The 26,995-nt window shown below is 40.0% G+C and overlaps 2 protein-coding genes across 3 annotated transcripts; one reads left to right on the top strand and one right to left on the bottom strand.

The window, feature by feature from the left end:
- Positions 1–766: 766 nt before the first annotated feature.
- On the bottom strand, positions 767–9,938 carry MAIP1 (matrix AAA peptidase interacting protein 1). The gene is made up of 5 exons (XM_076342318.1): positions 9,618–9,938; positions 8,153–8,224; positions 6,250–6,376; positions 4,563–4,713; positions 767–2,708 (listed from the first exon to the last, which is right to left on the bottom strand). The coding sequence occupies exons 1-5, from the start codon at positions 9,936–9,938 to the stop codon at positions 2,630–2,632; spliced, it is 750 nt and encodes a 249-aa protein (XP_076198433.1). The 3' UTR covers positions 767–2,629.
- Positions 9,939–10,047: 109 nt separating this feature from the next.
- TYW5 (tRNA-yW synthesizing protein 5) lies at positions 10,048–20,568 on the top strand. 2 transcript variants are annotated; one of them, XM_076342316.1, is made up of 8 exons: positions 10,048–10,351; positions 11,352–11,506; positions 14,538–14,607; positions 15,501–15,545; positions 16,069–16,206; positions 17,716–17,803; positions 18,324–18,440; positions 20,181–20,568. In XM_076342316.1, exons 1-8 carry the CDS (start codon positions 10,265–10,267, stop codon positions 20,435–20,437), a joined length of 957 nt encoding a protein of 318 aa, XP_076198431.1. In that variant the 5' UTR covers positions 10,048–10,264; the 3' UTR covers positions 20,438–20,568. The 2 variants fall into 2 exon arrangements, with proteins under 2 accessions (XP_076198431.1, XP_076198432.1); XM_076342317.1 differs by lacking the exon at positions 10,048–10,351 and adding an exon at positions 10,677–10,740.
- The last annotated feature ends 6,427 nt before the right edge of the window (positions 20,569–26,995 follow it).

Below are 26,995 nucleotides of genomic sequence, written 5' to 3'. Positions count from 1 at the left end.
TGGAAGCAAACTACTTTCTAGTACAGGAAGTGTTGTGGTTTAACCCGGCAGACAGCTAAACATCACGCAACCGTTTCCTAACTCCCTGCCCCCCAGCGGGATGGAGGAGAGAATTGGGGGGGGGGGGGGAAGTAAAACCCGTGGGTTGAGATAGACAGTTTAATAGGACAGAAAAGGAAGGGAAAATAATAATAATAATGATAAAAGAACATACAAAATAAGTGATGCACAATGCAATTGCTCACCACCCACTGACTGACACCCAGCCAGTCCCCGAGCAACGGTCACTGCCCCCCGGCCAACTCCCCCCAGTTTATACACTGAGCATGACGTCACATGGTATGGAATATCCCTTTGGCCAGTTTGGGTCAGCTGTCCTGGCTGTGCCCCCTCCCAGCTTCTCCCTGGCAGGGCATGAGAAGCTGAAAAGTCCTTGACTAGTGTAAGCACTACTTAGCAACAACTAAAACATTGGTGTGTTATCAACATTATTCTCATGCTAAATCCAAAACACAGCCCTGTACCAGCTACTAGGAAGAAAATTAACTCTATCCCTGCCGAAACCAGGACAGTAAGCTTAGTAATTTATGTGCCTTTCCGATTGATTTTTGGTGCAATAAGGCCATGGGTAGTTCTGCATCTGATGGAGATTTGTAGTCTCCAGGATAATTTTAAAAATGAAGATTAGAGGGGAAAAAAACCCAAAAATCCAACAGCCGCCCCGCCCCCCAACCCACAAGACAAACACAACTTTGAAAGAATAAAATAGTGCATGAAAATTTTCAATGACATCTTTTTTTTCAGCAAAACTGTGTTATCATCAATTTGGAGCACATTCATATCAAGTCACAATTTTATAGTGAACAAAACAAATCTTTTTTCATTATCAGTCATACAGAAGGGTCTACTCTGCCTTTGCTTCCAAAAATGGAAAGTCATCAGTCATGACAGACTCCTGTTTTGATATCTCCAATCAAACGAAAAAGATACTAATAAAGTAACCCAAATTAAAAATTAAGATATATCAGCATTTCTAGATAGACCTCCGTTACTTTATGTGAAAGCAGACACTCCTGAATATAAAGATGGCTTCACTGGCTTTTGTCTTCTTTTGCTCCATAATAATGACTTCTCTTCTAAGTGCATCTGCACACTTCACTAGTGTTCTGCTTGTTTCTCCTGTTACTATGTTAAGTACGGCTGACTGCAGCTTCTTGCAGCACGTCATTCAGTGGCCAAACTGGACATGCTACCATTTAGCATCACTCCAGCAAACGGCCCACAGAATAACAAACATTTTTTGCTTTGCCTCAAACTTTTCCAGACTGACTGCATACAAAATGGCTATATATAATTTTAAATACAGAATTTTGTTTCTCCCCTGAAGACAAGGCTCTCTGTCATCACTGAACTTTGTCCAGAGGACAAATCACAAATTTTCTGTTAGAAGGCCAGGCTGCTGCTGCTAAGGCAGAGCAAAATACCATAATTATTTTGCCAAGATTTGACGTAAAAACTTGTTGATAAGCTTTAAACATTCTTCTCATGAAATCACTGCATCAAAAGAGCTGAACTACGGAAAATTTAATTTATACTTTTCAATCACAACTACTGTGCATCACAGTAATTATACTTGTTTTACACTTTCAGAACACTGCATGAATCTCTACAACATGCCTGGGTAGAAAGTTAGCTTTATCTTTAAAGTTGAGATAGGCGATAAAAAAACCCAAACTATTATGATGATCTGCTGTTGATCTGCATATAAAAATCTCAAGCTACTTGCACCAGGGATCTCATGTTCCAGAAACAGAGATAATCTGAGAATTGGGAAATTGTTAAGTTGCAACATCTGATTTTAACGATTTGCTTATTTCTTCAACAAGCATTTCAAACACAGGACTTCATTTAGTGTCACTGTCAGGTCCTCCTTTAAATTAATGTTTTCGACTGATTTTTCTTTCATAAACCTCTAAACTTGGAATTGCTTGTATGTTACTGAATTGAAAGGAATGTTGGGGGTTTTTTTTTATGTATCTATATCTTTAATTCATTTTCCCAGTGCAGTGCTAGAAGTTTTTTCTTACTCCAATCCTGTACCAAATACTGATAATGGCTCTAACTTTCTTAATCTCAAATATATTCAAAAGCAAGATTACCTCAGAATGAACTGCTGAGGTTAGACAATCTAAGAAGTCCATCTACCTCTATTTCATCTTGTATATTATTCAGTTATATATTGTACAGTCACTAGGGAAAAAAAGAAACATATGAAAATAACCCAGAAGGGCCACCAGCCATGAAAGTGTTGTTTATCGTCAAGTAGTACCATTTCTTCTCAGAATGTAAGAAGTCAACATACCCGTAATACCGGCCTGCGCAAAACTGCACTGTGTAAATGCCTTGGATGAGCATTAGTACTAATTAAACTTGTACTAGCCTGTTCCAGGGAAAAGGCTTTATTATAATGCTGCAGCATAGCATGAGTTTCAGAACAAATTTTGGGAAACCGAACATACAAAATTCATCCCTCTTTTGGAAAAGAGGTGAAAAAAAGAGACCAAAAAAAGCCTGATATTTGTTACATCAGAACATTTACAATGATACATAGAAAGACTGTAGAAGGCATTTATTCTAATAGCCTTGGATGTTCAATCCGTGTAATTGTCCAATCTGGTTTTGCTCCTTCTGTAAATTCCCTTTGGAACCTGGGAAAGACAGTTAAGTGAAGAGTTGTTAAAATTTACTTGATCCTTAAAGAGCTACTAACACCAACAAGAAATCATGAATAAATATTTTACTTCAAAGTTATTCCTGTAAAAGCTTCTTAGGCTCTGATGCTTATGCCCCAAAATGGAAGATCAAAATTAATTCTATAGTAAGAAACAAAAGTGCACCAACTTCAGAGTGTTTTGGTTCAGATCCCACAGACAGGATCAAGCAGCAACAGTAAAGCAGCAACAAAGCAAAACATTAAAAACAATAAAGCATCAAGAAAGCACTCAGTTTTCATAGCAGTAGCTATGAATATAGCTTTGTGGCAGATATTCATCTCTAAATAGAGGGTTTCATTTAATGGGATGGTAACTGCGTTGTAAAGGAAAATCATATGCTACGCATTCTACCTGAAAATTTTCATTTTTACTGAACCGTACTTTAAAAAGTAATATATTTTCAGAAATACATCAAAGATCAAGCTAACAGTAGTACTGACTCTCCCTGAAAGAAAATTCTGCAGGTGTTGACAGGAAAATGAAAGTGTCCATCCCCATTTTCAAAGAATCTTTCTCTTCCTTTTGTAGTCATTAATGCCTTCCTCCCTGAGCATGTCAGTTTTGACTGCTTGTCATCTAAAGACAAGTCTGAGCTTCAAGCTGAATATTCATGCTCCCAAGTAACCTGCATATTGTGGACAAGAGCAGTATAACTTCATTGCTTTGCAATTACATGCAAATCCACTCCTGGAAGCTGTCCTCTCCAGATGCCCAAATACTTAACACTAGGCTTCCAGGGCCTGCAGTGTCTTTGCCCATTTGAGTTTAGGTTAGCACTATAAATAGCAGAAGGAACGTGTACTTCCAAAGATCTCTCTGCTGGGGACTAAGAACAGATATTTAAGGCTTTAAGGGGAGGCTCTTGAGGTTAATGGAGCCTCAGAAACCTCCAACTCTAAAAAAGATCCTGAATTCGGCTAAGGGATGGATCCACAAAAATCCATCCAGGCAAAAAGCACTGGTGTCCTCAGAGTGTTTCCTTCGTTTCAGATCTCCTGACCATCTAGACCCCATAGTGTCTCCGTTGCAAACATAGGTGTAGAAGTCATTGATTATATTGCATTTCTCTCACAAAAATCCTCACTTTTTCCAACTTCTGAGAATGTTATTTTCCGTACATTTTGCCAACCGTGCAGATATTTCTGCACTGCTCTGAGATCAGTACACTAATACAGACATTACAAGCATTTCTATGAAAATCCATCTACCTAACGTGTGCTTTGAGGGCTTGGATCAGAGGGGCATGAATTATCTGAACACCAGGTGATGCCTGCTTTGTTCTGCCTTTCTGCAGAAAGCACTTGGCTAAAAAATTTCCTCTTTCATGAGCTACTTTTTCAGCTAATTGCTGTTCTGACTTTTGTGCGGGAAGTGACAAGTCAACAGCACCACACTTGACTGCTTGGCTTGACTGCACTGCTGTTAGCTGTGCTACAAGAAATGGGAAACAAGGACTGATATTGGCCTATTTCTGGAAAGCTGCAGCAGTATAGGAAAGGATCAGAAACCTCAATCAATGCTCCAACTATTGCTCTTCCTGACAGAGAAAGAATTCCCATTAATCTCATCTCAGGTAATAACATAATGACTTTAAGGGGTATTTAAAAAATTTGGCCCTAGAATAAAAACTGGAAAGCTGGATGAGAACTAACTGAGATTAGAATCAAGGTAAATTAAAACATACCAAGTTCTGCACTGGCACAGCGTGAATGCTTTCAGTTCCCAAACTGCTTTCCATACAGCTAGCCCATGTACATGAAAAAAGAAAAAAAGGACAAGTAAACTTACTCATAGTTTGCTGTTAAAAGATGTCTTTTTTCTTTTGTGCTTTCATCTCCAAACACAATCTGGAAAACTTTGGTTTCACCTGGTACTTCATCAGGTAGGTTAGCACCATTCAGATACCAGAAGCGCATCAGAATACTAACAAACTTCCTTCCTGTTGGAAATAAATCAAAACATAAGGTAGATCTCATTTTTCTCATTGGTCAAAATACTCCTATTTCCTATCTAGCATATCCTAGTGAGATCCTGGAAGGACAGCTGACTTCAGCCATAAAGAATGCATGATAGAATAATGAAAAATAAAGCTATTTAAAGCCATAATCATGCTGTTCAGCAACAATAAAAATATACTCTGTAGAAAGGTATGTATTTTACCATGAGTATTGTGTGCCATTGTACATAATCAAACCATATGAAGAAAAGCTGGTTACCACAAGGTTCTAAAGCCAGCTACTGATACTACAGAAGTATATAGAGTAGTTGAAACTCAGGAGCAAACTAAGAGAAAAAAAATTCCCTATCCCCCAAAACAGGAAAAAAGCTCACTGGGTCTGTGTCGTGGTTTAACCCCAGTCGGCAATTAAGAACCACACAGCTGCTCGCTCACCCTCCCTCCCCACCCCGGTGGGATGGGGGAGACAATCGGAAAAAAAAGTAAAACCCATGGGTTGAGATAAAGACAATTTAATAGGACAGCAAAGGGGGGGGGGTGGAGAGGGGAAAAAAAAAATTATACAAAACAAGTGATGCGCAATGCAATTGCTCACCACCACTGACTGATGCCCAGCCCATCCCCAAGCAGCGATCGCTGCCCCCCCGGCCAACTCCCCCCAGTTTATACACTGAGCATGACGTCACATGCTATGGAATATCCCTTTGGCCAGTTTGGGTCAGCTGTCCTGGCTGTGCCCCCTCCCAGCTTCTCGCTGGCAGGGCATGAGAAGCTGAAAAGTCCTTGACTAGCATAAGCACTACTTAGCAACAACTAGAACATCGGTGTGTTATCACGTTATTCTCAACCTAAATCCAAAACACAGCCCTGTACCAACTACTAGGAAGAAAATTAACTCTATCCCAGCCAAAACCAGGACAGTCTGATAATTGAAATGCTCATTGGAAGACCCATGGTTAGACTATAAACCATCTCAACTGTGTCTGATAGTGAACTGAGCACATAATGCTGGTATTTAACCAAAAGAAAAACTTGTTTGAGCTCATCACTAGCTTAAAAAAACAAATAATCAAGAAGTCCTAGAACAAAGTGTATTCCATGAAAGCAGAACAGAAGTGAAGACAGCAAAATTTATTTCTTTATCCAGCCTTCGCTATTCTTCTTAGAAGATATATTTTCATTGCTGAAGCAACAGCTTTCTGCATATAGTAGAATAATTGTTTTTGAGTGGTTTGAGATTGCTAAGGACTAATAATGTAAAAATCTGAAATTACAAAAGAAGAGGAATAAGCAAGACCTAAACAGAAGTCAAAACAGAACCATGACTTATTAACAATAATCTCTCAGGTTCTGGTTTAAAAGGATATCAGGGAATTATATATAGATGAACTATAAACCGAAGAACAAGGAATGAGAAACAGTACTCAAAAACACATCTGTAAGGCAAATGCCTGCTTAGTAGCAAAACCAAGAAATAAGACTGCCCATTGCTGAAATGTTTCAGAATTCTAAACATACCATCATCATCATAGTAAATGCGAACATCTCCTTCTGTTGTGTACATGATTGCATCAATGTCAGCTGCTAAAGCATCCCTGTGGTTGTCAGGGAGCAAAGAAATCTTTTCCTTCAGCACCTGAAGTACCTAAATTCAGAAAAACTGTCATTTTTTCATTAGGAAATTGAAGTAACAATCTTTTCTATTGCAGTTAATAAAATGAGCTATATCACTAAAACATTTGTATAACATATACAACAGCGGAAGTGAAAAAGCACTGGGAATTTTGGGTACTCCCAAACGCTAATTCAGCGATATTAAAGAAGATCCATTTAATGGTCAGACCAATGAAAACGAAGTATTTTAAAAAATGTTTAGAAACGGTACTGTCAAAACACAAGTTGTAAAGCAAGGCATGTAAGCCCAGAAAATACCGGTTAAGCTTGCTTCCACAATCATACTTACACTCTGCCTTCTCACTGCTGATTTCTCGCTATGTGTATATTCCTTAGCTTTTGATTAAATTATTTCTTAGTTATCCTTCACAAATTTCTTTGAAAATCAGTTCCATTACCACTAAATTTATCTTTGTCGTTTTGTGATCCACATTCCCATTAGAAAAAGTTTAAACACTTGCAAATCAGAAAAGACTGAAAAATCATTGCTCTGGGACTTAAGTTCCATACCGCATTCATATCCATAGTATTTGAGTGTCCTAAGACCTACACAGCTGTGTTAAGTAGAAAAAGGGTGTGGTGCACAAACTGAACAGAGGCATCACCTCAAACACCACATGAGAAAGACAGGTCACAAGGAAGGATGAAGCTGTGCAGCACTTATTTTTAACTCATACTCAGTTTTTAGCCTAACTTGAATTGCCATTTGCAAATAACGAACAAATCCAGAAGTCACATAGAAGCAAGAGGTGATCTTCACTAGAAGACGTTGGTTTCTAGTACATTTTGCCGGCATAAAATTCACTGGCCAAAGCAACAATAAAGTAGTGTGGTATCACAGCCTCATCCACTACATGCTTTGGTTACATGAGGTCTCTGGATCAATGTTAACCCAATCACCTGAAGAATTTAAGATGAGCGGAGGAAGAGGAGGTGCTCTTTCAAAACAACTATAAGAAACAAACTCACATTTTATTGCTATCTCTGCTCAGAGAGAGGAGGCAAGATTGTCCAGTGGGGATGCACTAGAACAGCACCAAAATTTTTGCTGCAAAGGCGTGGGTGGCAATAGGGCAGGCCAAGCTGACAGCCAGTAAGAAGGCAGACATAGACCTGAAGTATCTCCTCCACTTGACTTTGATGCATCTGCTACCTCCGTACCCTGGGAAGGCCAAGACAACTTCAGCAATTAAAAATTCATAAAAACACAGAACACACAGCACCGATGTTTAACTAGCCAGGTCAGCCATGTCCCTGAGACCATGACACAAGACTGAGGCCTTCCAGCTGAAACCAGTAAATAGCTGTATGATCTACTTGGGTGGGAATGTATCAGTGCAGCAGGGATGAGCACAAACCAGTTCCTTTCTTCATCAGAATTCTGGCGCACAGACCGAAAGCGTCAGCTATCTGCCTACACCAACAGAGGTATGCAATTCTGCCTGCCATCCAGAACCCACTGCCTTTCAATCCTTTCTGGTACACCAGCAATCTTTTTGGCAATTGGTCCTTACGCTCAATGGCAAGAATATATATATATATTTTAAATACAGTAACTTTAAATTAAGTTTCATGCCTTGAAATTAAACATAAAAAAGCTGCAGGACAAACAATTGCCCTGTTCCACATTATGCTGTTTTTCCCAAATTAAACCAAACTGGCAGTATTCATAGATAATGACAGGCTGAATGCATGTTGCTTCATAATGGAAAATCAATTGCTAGAATAAGAGATGGAAAGCATTTACCTCTGCTGATACAAGTTGATCCAGCAGGTCAAGTTTACACTGAGACAGCAGCTTCGAAACAACAGAAAAGGCCTACCAAAAAAAAAAAAAAAAAAGAGAGAGGGAAAGACATGAACAAATAACACTAGGTTGGCTTATTTTTCAGACAAATCCATCATTATGCGACAAGCTACCCAAACATTCCATGATTTAAGATTTCAATGTTTGCAGAGTATATCACCATTGAAATGAAAGCCCTCCAGCATTTAAAAAAGTGATTCCATGAACTGACAAAAACATAAGGTTTCTTTTTTTCAGTCTTTCATTTAAAGCATCAAACCTTTTGATAACAGGCAAGGGAACGCATAGCTTGCTGTAATGCTTTTTTTTTTAGTAAGCTATATAAGTTGCTTTTACTCTCTTTTTGATAATTCAAACAGTCTATGTCTTTCCCTGTAAATATTTTGCTCCCCTTCCCCTTTTCCCAGCTCATCACCTGGTTTCAGTCAAAACAGAAGCTCCAGTTTATAAACTTTCTTTATAAATCTGGTTAGTCTCTAGACTTCAGGAAACTCAACTCCCCTTTTCACTTCAATTTTGCAGGTATAGTCACATACAATAATGCCTCTACATATTCAAATGGCATACTTGTGAAATGCTGACAGTGTTTAGGACTCTACAGCAAGTAAAAATGAACAAAAAAACCAGGGCAAGGTAAAACAGGTGGTTCTGCATGCACAGCAACTAATTTGGTGTAGGTTTTTTTTGTCTCTCTTGAATGATCTTAAGCATTTTAACATTCTGTCCCCTACCAGCTGGTGTGTTGTTTTGGGTTGGTTTTTTTGTTTAAATTAAATATAATAACTGAAGTTTCACAGCAGGTAACTGTAATTTTTACATGATTAGCTTTGGGATCACTACCTCTTTGACACTTTCTGCTGGCAAAGCTTATTGTGTTCATAAACTTGGAAAAACAAATATATGCACCAGCTCTATGCCTGCCTAAGCTTCGACATTTTAGGCAAACCAGCTAAGAGGAGATACATTTCCCCTTAAAGTCTCTAAAACATCCGGAAGCACCTTTCCTCATACTACTCTGGGGAATGGCTAAAGCAGCTCATTTTAATTCTGGAATCTGGGAAAACAAGAAAAGTCCGAAGAAAAGCAAACCTCCGATTACTCTCACCTCCTCCAGAAGTGAGGTACTTGGAGCCAGAAGTGGGGAACTCCATCTGTTTCACACACGAGTTTCAGAGAACCGAGAGAACACAGGCACTACGATGTCCGCGTGTGAAATTAAACCCGGGCACCGGCAGCCTCCTCGGGAGGCTCAGCGGAGCCGCTCTGAGGTGCCGCCGGCGGGCCGGGGCGCAGCCAGCACGGCTCGGGCACCCTTCCCCTCAGGCAGGCGGACAGGCCCTCCTAGTCTCCCCGAGGCTCCGCACCAGGCCGGGCGACCGCGCCCCGCCGCCCGTTCGGCGCTCACCTGCTTGGCGCCCCGCGTGAACTCCTCGATGCTGAACTCCTGGTCGAAGTAGAGGCGGATGAGGAGGTAATAGAAGCGGGTGCGGAGCCAGGCGAAGGGGCTGGTGATCCTCACCACCACCACCCGCCGCTGCGGGCCCTCGGCCTCCGGCCCCTGTCCGGCGGTGCTGGCGAACCGCGCGGCGGGCCGGAGCGGGCGGAGCCCGGCCAGCGGCAGGGCCGGGGCGGCGGCGGCGAGCGGCGGCGGGACCCGGGCCGCCGCCGGCGCCGCGAGCGCGCGCGCGAGCCAGCGGCCGCGGCCCGGAGCCGCGCGCAGCGCCATGATGTCCGCTGACCCAGCCCCCCCCCGCCCCGTCCGGCCGCGGCGCCCGCTCCGCGGGAAACAGAGCCGCCGCCGCCGCCGGCGGTTCCCCCGCGGCGGGGCGTCCTCCGGAGGCGGTGGAGGTCCGGGTGACCGGCGGCTCTGGATCGCGCTGGCTCAGAGAAGCGCGCAGTTTTCCCCAGGACCCCCACTCCCGGAGAAGGGAGGAATCCGCTGGTTCCCCGGCCCTCGCCTAGCGGGAGGACGCGGGGAACGTTTCTGCGCGAGCTCTTCATTCCGGGGGGAGCGTCGGGAGACGGACGCGCGTCACCGGCACGGAAGCGGCCATGGAGCGGCGGGAGCAGTCGGTGGTGCCGGTGGCGCGGCTGGCCGGGGTCACGCGGGAGCAGTTCCTGCGAGACATCTACCCCCGGGTACGGCTCCGCTTCTCTCGGCTCGGCGCACCCGAGCGGCCCGGAGTCGCTCCGCAGCCGCTCCGCAGCCGCGCGGGGGAGGGTGGGGTTCAACGGCCGCGGTGGGCCCGGGGCAGCTGCCCGACCTGGCTTCGCGCAGGCTGGGTGTTGTGAGCGGGGCCCCCGCTGGAGCGGGCTGGGACTGCACGGGGAGACAAGGGAAGACAGAAGATTTCCTGTGACACCTCCTCACCTGGCAGAGCTAGCGCTGACAAACCGCAGGTTTGGGGTTTCTGTGTTTCGTTAAGAGGTATCGCAGTCCGTTAAGTTGAATGTGAGTTTAGGAGCAAGGAGCTTCTACAGGCAAATCTCTTCTGAGCTGCTGAAAAGCTCTGACAGCTGATCTCTCTGTGAGTTCATTTTCTTTGACAGTCGTTAAAAAAGGTGTGATTGCTGTTTTTGTTGCTTTGTCGTCGCTGCTTCCTCTTTTCCCCAAGGTCCCGATTCAAAGCAAAAGTGTCTTTCTACTGATTTTTTTGTGTGCACTGCTCGTGGTTGTCAGCATCAAGGAGCCTTAATATAGGTGGAAAGAGCTTCTTTCGTGAGAACATATAGCACCACCATAGCTCACAGTCTACACCTCAACTGTATGGTCTTTTGTCTGTTTTCTGCTAAGCTCTGGCTAGAATGACTAAAGCTATTCCTTAGCCTGGCTAGATTCCTCAATGGCCCCAGCACGAAGTGAGTGTTAAAATTGTCTTTGCCTCTCCGTATTCTTCCTTATCCTGCTAGGAAAGAGGATATAGACAATAGAGAAACAGTCCTACAATTTACTGCATTTTGTTTCAACATTCAGCATTCTGATTCACTTTATTCATTTGTGAACAGATCAGTTGTGACTTTGTGTAGTCCCAGTATTCAACTGACTTGCTTGCGCGTACTTCATTTGAAAAACTAATTCTGATTTTTTTTCCACTGGATGCTACGATCGTTTCACCATTGAATTTTTTTTGTTCCTTAGAGAAGGCCGGTAGTGCTGAAAGGAATGGAACTGGGCACTTGCACAACCAAATGGACAGTAGATTACTTGAGCCAAGCCGAAGGATCTAAAGAAGTAAAGATTCACGTTTCTGCAGTGCCACAGATGGATTTCCTCAGTAAGAACTTTGTGTATAGGTACTTTATTCCAAGGCCTCTTGTATTTTAAAGGCATGTGCTTGTAACTTTCAGACATACAGTGCATCTGTTTGAAGCTGAGGGTAAGAATATGAAGATACTTTGTGATAACTTCAAATTACGTATCAAAGTGCTGTCCTTGATTTCCCCCTCATCTTTTCATTCCACAAATATCTCAACATCCTGAACAAATACTTACGGGGTGAAAGGAGGGGCCAAACAGGGCCTTAAAAGTGATGGCATGAAAAAGTGTTATAAAGGTATTTTGACAGAGCACTCCTGTAGGAAACTTGAGCCTGGCGTTTGCTGGTGTTAATAGAAAAAACAAACCAAAAAGCCCTTGATACTAAATGATATGCTATTTTGTTCTAATTATTTGGTGTGTTTTCAATGTTACTGAATAGTGCTAGTTTCTGACTCACCATGTGTCTGAACCTCTTTGAATGCTGGCACGTGGCAGGCATGCTATTCCACTCTAGAGGGATGTTACTAATTAAAACCAAGCTCCTTTCAAAGTTAGCATGTGCAGTTCTCAGAATGTTCAAACTACTGGATGCCACACATCTCACCAGCTCTTTAATCTTGATGTGGGTCACATAAACTCCTGATCTCCTCTGAAGTTCCTCTCGTAGCTGCCAAAACATTTCATCTAATCTCAGTCATTGTGTTGTTCTTCAAGGGTAAATGCCTTTATTTTAGTTGTCATTTGTTTTCCCTAAATGGGAACAAGATGTGTTCAGTCTGTTAAACTTTGAAGAAGGCAGAAGCATATGCTGTAAGTGTAAACAAGCTACAAGTCTCTATGAGTGGAGCCTGTTGTTCAGGGGAAAAAGCACTTTAGAATCATGCTTCATTCTGCTCACTGCATAATGAACTTTTGAATCTTTGAAATTAGGTCGTACTTGAATGACTTTGCCTTATCTCCATATTTCCTTTCCCCTGCTCTATTTCGTTTCTTTTTATAATACCTCTTACTGTGAGTTCACATACAGTTGATCCAGCGTGCAAGTTTTAGCAGGTTTGTAGACAGCCATATGGAGGTGCTCTGATGGTTCTTCATTATAGCAGGTGTTAGGACTTTCACCTACTTCACTTGAAATTCAGGAAGCTTTGACCCTTTCCACAGCAAGCTCCTCATTCTAATATGAAGGGAGAATAAGTAGAACTAAAAGAATGGAAACACTGAGGACTTAACATGCAGTTCCATGATTTTAAACTGATGCACGTGAGTAGTACTGCAGTCCTGTTGTAAGTTGCATGCTCCTACCCTGTCTTTGTGTTGGTTCTGGAACTCGTTCAGCCACATTGTGATGTGCTGCAGAAATCTGAATGTTTTTCTGCTGTTTTAGCTTTGCTAGCAGGTTCACCATGAGGTCAGATGAGCGCCAGTGCTAGCATAAGGGAGGAGATGGGATGAGTGGGGTAGACAGCAAGGGCAGAGCTGTGGCAGCACCAGCATGCATCAGTTTAAGCCGTCATGGAGCTGTGCTCTCACTTTCTTCACTAGAAATTGTAGATGGGCATGATATAACAGCTCAACTGAAGTCAGAGGGTTGTTTTTTGTTTGTTTGTTTTTCCATTGACTTCAGTGGTTGTTGTATTTGACTGTTACAAACAAGCCTAAAATGTTTAGAGAAGTGGTCTAAGTACTGTCAGATGCAGGTCACATTCTGGTAGAAGGGATAACAGGATCACAAAAAATTTTGCTTGAGGATAGTTTCTTCTTAACCCTGGGTACTTGTGGTTGCTCTGAAATTTGATGTTTATATGCAATATATTCGTTATCCAGTGACAATGTGAGATGGTGAGTTGAATGAACGTAACATTGAATTAATGACATAATATTCATAACAATGAATACATGTCCTATTACTACTGCTTGTGCTTGGTTTGCCATTCAGCTATCAACTGATGCCAAAATCTGTAACGCTTATGAAAAGCTCCCATTATTTAAAGAAATATGTAACACTTATTGACTTCAGAGGGACAGGCTTTAATGCCCAGTGATTCTTTTTGAATCTTCTGAAGTTGTCTTTAATAAATTCAAGGAAAACTGTAAAGAAGCACTTGAAAATACCAAGATTCCTGTGTTTTGCTCAGCTGAGGTAGCACATATTTAAAAAAAAAAATCAGATAACATAAATTTTGTAGATCTACAAATGAAGATAGGTATCTGTGTTCATGTACAAATTCATAGCAAAAAATGCATAGATATAAACATATGTATATCACCTGCAGTAGTTTTCTTGATGCTGAGCTTTTCTGCAAATTTATAAAAATGTACAGTAAACAAGCCTAAAAATGACACACTATTAGAGAAATAGTCTAAGCAAGCATTGTCAGGCGTTGGCCACAGTTTGAATCTAATTTGACTGTGAAGAAATTTCTTGCACTGTGACTCAAACCATTCAGACCTCTTAAGCTCAGGAGGGAATCTTATCGAAGTGTATAAATAGCTGATGGAGGAAGTAAAGAAGATGGAGCCGGATTCTTCTCAGTGGTTCATGGTGACAGGACAAAAGGCAATAGGCACAAGTTGAAGTACAGGAAATTCTGTTAAACTGTTTTAAAAAAAACCACCCTCTTTTACAATGAAGGTGGTCAAACAATGGAACAGGTTGCCCAGGGAGGTTTGGAGTCTCCATCCTTGGAGATACGCAAAACCCAACTGGACGCTGTCCTGGGCAATCTGCTGTAGTTGACCCTGCTCTTGGCAAGGGGGTTGGACTGGAGGATCTCCAGAGGTGCCTTCCAGCCTCAGCAATTACATGATTCTGTTTGGATATACACTGGAACAATTTATTAAAGCACAGAGGTTTGTAAGTGTAGGATTTCTATCTCGGTAGAACTCTTCAAACATCCACTGCAATCACTGATTAGTCACGATGTTAAAAAAAAAAAAAAAAAAAGCAGCATATTGCATCTTCAGTTATACTAGATATGGTAAGAGAGCTTATGATTTTAAACCTGGAATTTAGACCATGTGTTGTTACATTGATTCATTGTATAAATTTAAATATTTATATTTCAGAACTCTGCCTTTTGATGTATTTGTACAAAGAGCAGCTGAAATCAAACACAAGGAGTACTTTCTTTCTGAGGTAATTTCCTTAGTGTCAGTTTCTTCTGTCAGTTATTTTGCCAGTATATGGAGGGGAAAATGATGAATTGTAATTTAAAGTCTTACTCCAGTAAAGCACTTGATCTCAGATTTAACTGTTTTGTGTGGCTTGGAGCCAAGGGGAAAAATGTGAGGAGAAGTAATTTTTCTCGGAAGTTGTTTTGTATGTGTACAGTGTGGTTAACTTCAGTCATCCTGTTTCTGTTAACAAAAACTGCTTATATGAGCAAAAATTCCAGCGTAAAATTTAGAAATCAAACCTTGCTTTAGAATAACAACTGTATTATTTACGTGTTTTGTAAGAAAATGTCATGAAGATATTTTAGAGTTTGATTACATCTGCTATCAAAATACAAATACAGATTTATAGTAATATAATTTGTGAGTAGCAAATGTGTGGCTATCTTTACGTATCAGTGTTCAAACTAGGATTTTTCAGATAGCTGTGATTAGGAAGCAAACGGTTTTGAATGCAGACATGCTTTTCTCCTGTTATGCTACGTAGGATGCTGTAAGTTCTGAAGCCAATTGAAATAGCTTCCTGCATCAGTGTTCTGAAGAACTTAAATTATAATCTGCATTTGCTTTGAATCCGTTCAGTAACAGCAATGCTGAAGCAATTCACAAGTCTCCCCCCACTTTACTGTTCTACTTTCAGTTAACATATTTTTTCCATTTCTTGAGATGAACAGCAGGGAGCAGTAGAGTAAAGGCAGTATAACAAAGTAGCTGAATTTGTAAATGCCATTTATTCATACCATGTTTTAATGAAGCCCTGCATTAGATTAATGAGAAAATACAGGCTCTTTGTTTAAGTGGGTTTTTAATTCTTATTAAAAAACCAAAACAATTCTCTTTTTGTGTTCTCTTCAGGATGAAAAGTACTATTTGCGATCAGTGGGTGAAGATGCTAGGAAGGTGAGTTACTTGAGATTACAGTTCTAATATTGTAAAGCCACAGTTTAGGAATATTTTAAAAAGCCTGTTGTCATCTGCTGGCTGTGTAGTACAGGCATACAACTTGTTTATGGTCACTTGGCCTGTGAATGTGACAGGATTTAGGTCAGAATATTTAAACCTCAGTGTCTAAAATAGTTGCTGTTATAGGAGAGCTAGGCTGATCACTGAAGAGTACATTCCTCACCTCCCATTCTTTAGCTTTTGTTGTAAACTAATATAAAAGGATTTCTGATGATCTCTTGCTTCTTCAGTGTGATTTCTAGCAGCCATGGTTCAAAGCAGCTCTCTGGCTGTTCTTATTAATATCGTTGACCAAGTCAACGCTGAAAGGGTGACCACCAAAAAGCATTGCTATTTTCAGCTATTTGCCAATGCTAAAGTTCTAGCCCTGTGTTTCATATGATGGGAAATGATAGTGAAGTGCTCCCTTATTTTAATGTGCATATATGGTTCTCTAAGAGTTATGTCCTTTTTGTTTCAGGATATTGCAGATATCAGAAAACAGTTTCCTATTTTGGCAGAAGATGTTCAGATTCCAGAGTATTTTGAGAAAGAACAGTTTTTCTCCAGTGTCTTCCGTATCAGCTCAGCTGGATTACAGTTATGGACACATTATGATGTAGGTAATACATGTGTTTAGCATAAAATGTTGCAGATGGTATTATGGAGTTGAGATATTGTCGCGGATGGAGTGAGACTGCACTTCACTCATAAGAGAGAAGCAACAGTACACTTTATTGATGGAAAACAGTGAGTTAAAGTGCGAGTTAACAAAGTTCAATGGTAAATGCGACAGTGATTTAACAAGATTCGATGGCAAGGTACACTTGATTACTTACTGCATGGAGGATAGGGTCAGACAAAACCGTCAGGGAGACCCTCCTGTTGAGTCATGAGGTTCAGAAAGGACTCCCTTGCTTTCTAAAATCCTTCTCAGAGAGGAGTCTAGGTGCGGCTGGATCCAATCCTAGTCCCAGACTTGGTCAACGGTTTATGTCTAAAGGATTATATATGTGCAATTAATCCTTTATATCACTTAGCTAAGATTTCAAAGTTCAGCATGCTATTAGTCACTTACCGAGGATCTGTTGCGGCAAGGAATCTCTCAACCTCGAGGACTAACCCTGAGAGGCGTCCCTACTCAAGGGGAGATCCCGCCGTGCAGGCCGCTGCCGCGCAGGAGAGCTCAACGGGCTCTGGGTTGTCCACTATTTATAGAGTAAGATGATTGACTTATAGTCATATTTGCATGTCAGCAAGTCATTTGAGTCACTGCTCTAGACAGCCCTTGGCTACTGTGTTGCCGTCCATTCCCAAAGTCTAGCATAAGCTGGATGGAGCCACAACCACCCCCACTGGTGGTCATTGCCTACGTGTCAGGGGCGGAGCACACCGCCACAGATATTAAGGTGCGAATCTCTGACAAAGATCAGTTAATGACAAACTTTGCATATTTTGAAATAGTGAAATGAATCACATTCGGTGGTGCAGTGAATTTTAAATATGTGTATTGTGTGGGCATAATATCTTACTGTTTTTATGTCTAATTCTATACTTGTAAGATTAAATGATGTTTGATTTTTTTTTTTCCCCCCCCTTTTTTTTTTTACTGTTTTGGGTTTCAGTTAAAACTCTGAAACACAGTAACATTATGCAGTGTAATTCTGAATAAATTTATTTATAAGAAAAAGTTTTTTGCATTATAATTAGCAAAAAGAATCCTTTATCAATAGAAAGTCAGCAAAATGAGATAGGAATAACACTGAAAAAGAAAAGGAATATATTTTGTATTATATTTTGCTGGTTTATATGTCTAAAGTATGGCATGTCTTTTTGTTTTAAGATGGAAGAGCTTGATTCCTATTTAAGGAAAAACACGAAGCTGTTGGAAAGCAAGACTGTGTTTCCAGATACACTGTTTGTCAAGAATGTGCAGCTAAGGGGATAAAGTAACTCACATTCTTGAGTTTTTTAGATTAACTATATGTGGAAGCTCTTTTAGCTAATTCTTTACATATGAAGGTTTTAATAATTCCCTCTTTTAAGCTGATGATATTTTAGATTAGTTGCAGGCTATGTATTCATTCTTAACTCTTGGCTGACATCTCTCTTACTATGCTTATTCCAGGTAATGGATAACTTCTTAATCCAAGTAACAGGGAAAAAACGAGTTGTTTTGTATAGTCCCCGAGATGCACCGTATTTGTATTTATCAGGTATGCATGTCATATATATCTAGTTCAGAGTTTGGTGATCGTAGTTGCCTTTCCAGCTCACAAGCGTTGCACTGTAGAAAAAAATCACTAACAGACAGCTTGATGTAAAAGAAGCCATTTGGTCCCTTAAGTCTGATCCTGTTTGCTTTAGTCAAAGCTAAGCATTTTAGTGGGGCAGGTTAGGAAATTTGCAAAGGCTTTGCCTGGTTCTGTTGTCAGCACCTAACTGTGGAGCAGTACAGTGTTCCGTCTGGATTCAAAATGGTGTTTTAAATGGCAGGGAAAGTGTCTTTTAGTGTTAATAAGGTTGCAGTTACAGGAGAAATATAGACAACAGGAGAATATGTCTCTTCAGTAAATGAGGAGTATCATCAGGTTTGCCTGGTTTTTAGAAGAGTTACAGAAAAATAAACCAGTATTAAATTTGATTCAAGAACTGCCATTTCCAGCAATGTGATAATGCTTTGTTACTGTTGGAAGAGTACGAACATTTATTTACCACTTCTGAAAACTTTCCTAGGTACTAAGTCAGAGGTGCTGGATGTGGATAACCCAGACTTAGAGAAATATCCCCTTTTTGTGAAAGCCAAGCGCTATCAATGTTTTCTGGAAGCAGGAGATGTGTTATTTATTCCAGGTAAGTAACAAATAGTTCCTGACCATGTTGTGTTTTTAAACAGTTTTGTTTGCAATTTCTCATTACTAGTGATGGTAAGAGGTTACTAAAGCATTTCTGTGTTGTAAGTAGGAGCATCTAAAGACATTGGCAAAACTTGTCTACTTTTCCAACTGTACTAATTAGCCTAGTAAGAGGTATTATTACATCTACCTACAAATCTTACCTTCCCTCAAGATTACACTGCATGCTTCTGAATTTGTGTCTTAATAGAGTAGCACTATAAAATCAACTCATGAAACCTGAAATTACTTAAGTGACCTGAGTTTTCTAATGACAGAATTTGAGTGAATTACCATTTCTGTTCTCCCGTAGCTCTGGCACTTAAGAACTGTGAGGGACATGATTTGATGAGAATTATGGATGGTAGAGTTATTGGACCTTCTAGAAATCTATAATCATCTTTGGGGAATGGAAAGACAAGTCCTAATCATTTTTCTGCACAAGCAGAAAATATAAAGCTGCTTCTTGGGCTGAGACGACAATTCTGGTGATCAGGGAAAGGCATTTGAATTAACCTATTGAACTACTCCTACTTGTTATTAATTTTTTATTTTAACTCATCATGAGCTTGGGGCAGATACTTATTCTGTTGCTTTTCGTATTATCTGGGCAATATAAACAGGCCAGTAAACAAGAAGGCAGTAGGTTTTTAGGAAGTTTTAAAATAGATTCCTAGCCTTGGACTCGTTACTTAATTTTGAACTTACCATTTGTGTTTCTTTCTAAAGAAACTTTTGGTTACAGTTAGTGAAAGGTATGTCACACTGTTGCTAATGTCAGCATACATAATTTCTGTTTTATTCTATGCAGTACAGATACTAGTTTGTCTTTGCCAGTAGGTGTGCTGGTCCAAACTTAAGACGCACTTGGCACTCTTTAAGAATGACTGGGGAGTATAGGGATTTTTGAGTCCAGAGAATGGTGCTAGCTTTGTCAGCATTCTGGAATGCATATCACTGAAAAAACGAGATGTTCTTTGAGAAATGTGTGTGGTTATTATGGAGAAGGTAGAAGCAGCCCCTCTTCCTAACCTGAAAGAAACTTCTTGTTCATTTCTCAGAATAAGCTTTCCTTATGTCTTCGGCACATACAAGCAACTAAGCTGCAATAAGCATGGCATTGTCTTTTGGCTTAAAATTGAAATAGGGTAAATATACTATATTAAACTTATTTTTAAAATGTACTCGATGAAGCAAAAATGTCTTTGTCCCTTACATAGCCATGATGATTCAATTGAAAAGCCTCATAACTTCACTATGAAAAGATAAGCAACTTGCATCGGTGACCTGGCTGACGCTGGTGATTTACATGAATGCTTGGATAATCTGCGCAAGGTTAGGGACTAAATCTATGAAAATAGATACCTGCATTCAGAGTAGAGATGAGTGAGGTGAACAGGGAAGATGTATTATTTTCATCCTACGCATGCTTATCGTTTGCTTACATTTGACTATCTCTTTATACTTCAGCAATTGTTACTTTTGTGTGAAGTTATGGATCAACGTAGACGTCTTGAAGAACTTACTAAATTTGGCACAATGCAATATATTCAGGGATGAATATTTATAAATAAACAAAAAATATAGTAGTTGAGGCTTTTCCACAACTAGATTTAGTTTGGGCGATTCTGACACTTGTTATGAGTCACGTGGAAGTTTCAGATAGTAATTTTCATTTTAGACATTCTTCTTTCTACAGCTTTGTGGTTCCACAATGTAATTTCTGAGGAATTTGGAGTGGCACTGAATGTCTTTTGGAAGCACCTTCCTGCTGAGTCCTATGATAAGAGTGACACTTACGGAAATAAAGACCCCACAGCAGCCTCTAGAGCTATACAGATCTTGGACAGGGCCTTGAAAACACTTGAAGAACTACCTGAGGAATACAGGGATTTTTATGCTCGGAGAATGGTGTTACGCATCCAAGAAAAAGCCTATAGGAATGATTATGGATAAAATAACACATTGTAATTCAGCAAGCTCCTATGAAAGTAGAAAATCGTATGTTAATATGGAAACTGTCCATGTGTACATACATATACTTTCTGTAAGACTAATAAAAACTATGCTGATAAACGTTGTTATAGATTAATGTTTATCTTGTAGATTTTTTTTCTTGTTTTTCTTCATGTGCAGTGAGTGCACAGTCTTCTTGATCTGGAGATGGTCTCTCTTCTACAGTGAGGCATACATTTGCAGTGCCTGCACTTACAACTCTACTTTTTTGGAGTGTTCCATTTAAATTTTTCTGAACAAAAGTTTTGGTATCTGGGCTGGGCTGACAGCATGTATGCTTAGAAGTAACTGCACATCTTCCTGAATGCTACCTCGTTTACTAGAGTTTAGGAAAGCCATAGTGGTTTCTGAGGCAGTCCAAGAAAGCCATTGGTGGTGGTTGTAATGGTCATGGTTTCTTTTTGAGTAATAGCCTGGTAATAACTGTTGGGAGTTTCTGCTCCCCCTTGTGGTGAAACTGAGAGTGGGCATGGGAAAAAAGCAAAAGCTAATCATGCAAGGGTAAGCTTAGAATTGTGCAGCAGTTTGACTGCAAGGTAAACGATTTACCCCTTTCCTAGCTGAATAAGGTATTGTGCAGTAAACCTTGTTTGTCACTGCCCCAGTGCAGTTGGGCAGCATTGCTGTTTCTGCAGCTGTGAAATGCTTGCAACTAATGTGCCCACAAATCCATCCAGCTACAGTCCTAGAATCTGAAATTAAGTTCATGGTTCTGGAGTAGATGTAGAATCTATTGGGAGCAATGTTTGAGGTGCATTATGTTACCATATGAAAGGGGGTTGCATCGCACCTTTTGGGATAGAGCCTGTTGTAGAGGTAGTGTAGATGGCTACTTTTCAGCAGATTGCCCTGCTTACAGAAGCCTTGTGAAACAAAGATGGGCATCTCACAGAAAAGATAGGTTGTCATTGTCCCTTTGAAATCCCTCTGATGTTATTACTCATGCTATTTGGGGAATACAGCATTTATCTGACTTAGGTCAGTCTGTTACTTCTAGCAGTGTTTTTTGAGAACTGTAACTTCTTAAAAGCTCTTAGACTAAATAGATATGTGGTGTTAATAAAGTGCTGGAAAAAACTTTCTCCGTAAGAGCAGGAGATTGAAACACTGCAGATTATTCTTCTAAACCTGTTCTTCTTGGCAGTTCAACACAGTGAAAATAGTCTGCTACCATGTGAATGGGCACCCGGCCATCTTAATGAATAGGCATGAATGGAACCAGCCAAGCGATTCTGATGGGCATCATTGTACGTTCTGAGGGTAGAATTTAAATTTGAGATCACAAATAGGTCTCCCAAATTTTTTGTTCAAAAACGAACAAGGATTGCTTGTGCATACTGCTGAGACAGAATCTCTGTGTCTGTTAGGCTGGGGAAGCCTCTTGGCTTTGTTGGACTGGTAATGTCGAGGGCCCCATCTGAATTGCAGAGGTGTACGGAGCAAAGCTTCATGGAGCAGCAATCAGTGTATGAGCGATCTGCTTATGTCTCAGCTTGTGAGAAGTGCCTGCTGTGCTCCAGAGGGAAGCTGGGAGTCATTTCGGGCTCTTAGGGAGAGGAGAAAGTAAAAGGAGGAAAATCCTGTGGGTCAAAGGCATTCACTGCTGTGCCAGCTAATGGTGATATTAAGATTTTCAATAATACTTCTTTCGCAGTATGTATGCAAAAAGCATAAATAAGATCTGTCCAGCCACATGTATTCAGTATGCCATTTTGAGTATTTTTCAATGCCCCTTTTCATTTTGTAAGGGAAACTATTAAACTATTAATCTAAACATCTTAGGCCAAATGAAACCCTTGCATCCCTCAGTTGCAGTTATTAATGCTGAGGTAGCCCAGCAGGAAAGCTGCAATAATTCACTTGTTTAGGCTAGCGTGAAGTTTGGATTGGAAAATGTGTATCTGGCCGGGAAGAGAGGGTCACGCTGAATTAAATGTGAGCCAAGTGCAGCTACTTCCTCTTCACAGTACCAACTTCAAAATGAAGCCTTTATTTGATTTTTATATGTCAGCAAATGAGGTTATCTCACCCTGGTCAGCTGGTGGATAACCCAGCCCTGCTCGTGCTTCTCTTCCACTGTTCTGTAAGAAATCTCTGCAATGATAGTGGTTCTGGGTTTTTTTCCCCTCCCCATGACCCCTTTGGTTTTCACTTCTCTAAGACTGTCAGTAAACCCCACCAGATGTGATGTAAGTGCATATTCAAGAAAGATCAACAAAAACTATTCTACGTAGATCAGTGGGAAAACCAGCAACAGTAATTGTTCTGTCAGCGCCACCCTTTTTTCACTTTGAACCAGTTTCTTCAATTTCTTATTTAATAACTTCTATAAGACAGTTGTTCTGAAATACTATGAAAGAAGAAACCAAGCAGTTTAAAAATATATTTTCTTAATTTGAACATAATGTGACTAGTGATAAAAATCTTGAAGCTACTGTGTTAAAAGAAAAAAAAAAATTACTTGGTGCTTTCTAACCACTGTGCTATATGGTGTGAAACAAGCAGTGAAGTGATGAAATGAATGGTGAAAGCATTAAAGGAATAACTTCCAGCTAACATAGTGAGAGAATACTTGTAGCCATACTTAAAAATCCATTACTGAAATAACACAAAGAATTACAGCCATGGACATTTTGCGGAAGTTTGTCCTTTAGAGACCTAAAGCAAAATGGGATCATGCCACAATAAAACAGATGAAGTTGTGGTAACAGGTATTAGAAAAATAAACACTGACCATCTTAAGCATTCAAAACAGCCACTTCAAGCAGTGTATTCAACAGAGGAGTTAGGTGATGCAGACTGCCCAGGACTGAAAGATGAGTTAAGATACTTAAATATAGACAGTACCTGAAATCAGCAGTTTAAACTTGGCCTACCCCAAACTTTGAATTACTCTAAAAATTTGGTGACTGAGGCTTTTAAAATGTAAGTAAGTTCATTGCAAATCAACACCTGGAAAGAATTATTTATTCTTGGTCAAATGAAATATAAAGGACGACAAATAATTTCAGAAGATGCTTTATACATTTTTCTTAATGTGGTTGCTGTGGAAAGAATCAAATGAAAAAATTGATGTCAAAATATTCTCGTCAAACTATTAAACAGGTCACTAGAAATCTGCCTATCATGTAAGTGCTGAAGATTCGATGTACCTAACTTAAGAATGTGTTTCTTTCCAGGAGCTACACAGGGTCTAGGTTCTTAATACAAGTGTCAAGTTAAATGCCTAATGTGAAAGGGTTTGACTTGATCATGAAGGATCAGAAATACATTTGTAATCCTTTTTAAATATGCAGTATGAAACTATTTGCCTCATTCACGCTGTTAGACCCACAACAGGACTACTAACTTGACTAAGATGAGGATGATTTTATCCCAGTAGAGGTTATATTACATATGGTGTGATTCCAATATGCATCACTTCACAGCTTCAAAAAAATTCCTGTACAGACGTGATTCTTTTTTCCTCTGGCCAAAATGCATCTTCCCAAACCTGAGACATTTAGATGTTTCCATGCAGACAACATCTATGTTGAAGATAGATACACATTCTGAGACAGTAACTTTTACAAGGGATTCTCTGTAAGTTAGTATCACTCAATAACCAAAGATTCTGGTGTTACTAGAAGGACAGATGAAATTTTAAATTTTTTTTTTGACAGTTATCTAAGTTTGTGGTAAAGTTGCATGTTAAGATTTCCTATTTTGGTCAGACTCTAGGAGTGGGGATAGATTCTGAGCTCTGTATGTGGTAATTCCTGAGGGCAATGATCTCTTTAAGTGGCAATTCCTGAGAGCAACAAGAGCAGATTACTTTGTTTTCAATTGTTCAGATCTGTTCCTAGTCAACATTTTTAAGAGCAGACTGAAAACATCAAAAGAACTGCTCAACCATGTAAAACGCGCAGCTCCACGTGCGATGCTATGTTCATACAAAAATGCTCAGAAACTATCGCTTGCAATAATAACGCAGATCGCAGTAACGGACAATTTTTGCTGTGAAAACATTTATACTTCAGCTGTCAAGCAGTATATGAATTGCTTAAAACTTCCATCACACAAAAGCAATGTATTTCTCGTGATGGGGAATGAGAAAGAAGAGCTATGCAGATAGCCTGTAAGGGCTGCAATAGCTTTATCTGACACCCAGGCTTAGGAGTATTGCTCAGAGGGTAAACTCTGGTATGGGAGATGAGAAGAGCCTTGTTTTGCACGTCAGCATTGGTACGTCTCGACTGTTTTCTGTGTCTTGCAGCAGTGCTGTCTTTAGAAACAACTCAGCTCTGAAGTGCCAAGTTTAACAAAGGAAACTAACAATCGTGACTGAAAGTGCTCTCTGAAAGCTTACTGAAAGAAGGAAAATTTATTCTGAACCTTGAAGTAATGGCATTCTGCTCCTTTTCAAGTACATGAGATGTTTATACACATGAAGAAAAAAACAGATAAGAATATATTTTTCCCTTTTGTTCTACCAGATGCTTTTCTGGTCATTTGCTTAAGTAGAATTCGTCACTTCTTGGGTCACTTGGAAACATGTAATGAAGCCTTAATGACAGGAAACGACGACGAAGCCATCACTACTTTATAACCCAAACTACATTATATGCAAAATGAATGCCTGAATCAGTTTTCCATGGTTTCCACAGTGATGTGGAACAGCTAATCCTGTGCAAGTGTTTTTTGTCAGTGGGAGGAGTGAATTATGCTGTTAATACTGATGATAGAATGAATTTAGTCAGGAACGGTATGTCTGGCATTGGGAGAAGCAGTGCCTGTCTCTGCCACATAAGCGTTCTATGATCTTGGAGTACTTGCTTAAGGACTTGTTATTTTATTCGAGTTAAAAACAGTCACCTTGCATCTAAAGAGAGTTAAGAGATCAGTAAGACCAACAGAAAGCCAGCCTTGGTCTTAGGGTCTCCACAAGCAATATTTAAATGTGTCTAAATTTTCATCAGGTTATGAGCATCAGAAGTAAACTTTTTTTTCTTTAATCTACCATCCTTAAAAAAAATGAAATGAGATTTCAATATAAGATTAAAAAGATTTTGAAGAAGTAACTCCAAAGGTGATTTGAAGAGGCTGTCTCTTGTGGATTGCAGTCTGAGACATCCACCTTTGCTTTTGTATTGCACAGGGACACCAGACACACGATTCATGTTTGTGGATTCTGCTAGGCAGTGATGTATCTAAAAATGTGGCTCACAACAGAGCACACACATTCCAGAATTTTTACTGTTGTTTAACTTCTCTCTTATACTAACTAATAAGACCCCATGTAATTTAAAATAAGCATTCAAGATAAATGGATGGGTATACTTTAACCTCAGTGCTTCAACTTTCAGACAACAAATATTGTTTATCTGCAGAGATGGTGAAGTAACTGTTAGCTTAGGAAAGACAGCATTGTAAAAAGCACCATAAGAGGGAGGAAAAAACAGGTGACGTTTTCTTTCTGCAACTAGCTCAAAGAGAATCTGTTGGGAAAACTTGAGCGCATGATCATGCACAATCACTTTTATATGTGAATATCCACAGCTGTAACAGCCTAACTCCTGAACTGACTTTGCAGTCTTATTTAAAATAATTTCTATGACTATTTAAATACATAGCACTCCTGTTAGTTATCTCTATCAGCAATAATGTTAATTTAGTAAGATAGAACAGCTCACCATAAAGTGCTCGTGCTACCATAAGGGAGGCAGCAGGATGTTATCAATGGCAGGACAGAAAAGATTGCTCCTTTCAGCAACATGTTAAGACTCGGACCCTTAATCACCTTTCAAAATTACGGGCTGATACTGATTTATGCAGTAGCATTTACAGAGATGTGATTAAGTTAGTCCTAGATAGGAAGAAGGTTACCAAAGTTTCTAGTATTTAAGATGCACACAAAATAAAATAATTTAAGTCATATACAATCTGGACAATTTCACAGAATCAAGCCGTGTTTTACAGGAATTTAACAGGCACAGCTTAAAGCATTTTAGCATTTCTCAAAATCTGAAGCATTTCTTGTCTATTGTAGGAGAAACAAGCGTGTAATATAAAGAATACCAGCTATTACATACTAGGTTGTACTAAGGACTCTGTAATGTTGCTCACTCCATTCAAAAACAGAAAAGTCTTGAACTAAACCACTGTAAGTAAGCATGAGAATCACTTAACTTTAGGCATTTACATCTAAGCTTATTAAAAACTGCTTTTACAGTTAACGTCGAAAAACAGGCATATACAAATCATGACCCATTTCATCCTGACAGAAACGTTCACACCCTTGGGTACTTCATGTCAGCTTTCCCACGTATTTGAGATGCCAGTAAGCTGTTTTAGAATTACAGATGCTGACTACACAAATATACAGCCTGCCTTGAAGAAAAGCTATCAAATAAATCTGATTTTTTTAGACTAGGTCTCCACAAACACCTGATAAAGCTTAATCCACGAAACGTAACTGCACATTCCTTGTTTAATGGTTTTACATTCACATTGAAGTGG

The sequence above is a fragment of the Aptenodytes patagonicus genome, chromosome 6 (assembly GCF_965638725.1).
Source record: "Aptenodytes patagonicus chromosome 6, bAptPat1.pri.cur, whole genome shotgun sequence".
In the NCBI taxonomy this organism is placed as follows: domain Eukaryota; kingdom Metazoa; phylum Chordata; class Aves; order Sphenisciformes; family Spheniscidae; genus Aptenodytes; species Aptenodytes patagonicus.
Note: the sequence above shows the minus strand (reverse complement) of the source record. Positions and strands in the feature narration are given on the sequence as shown.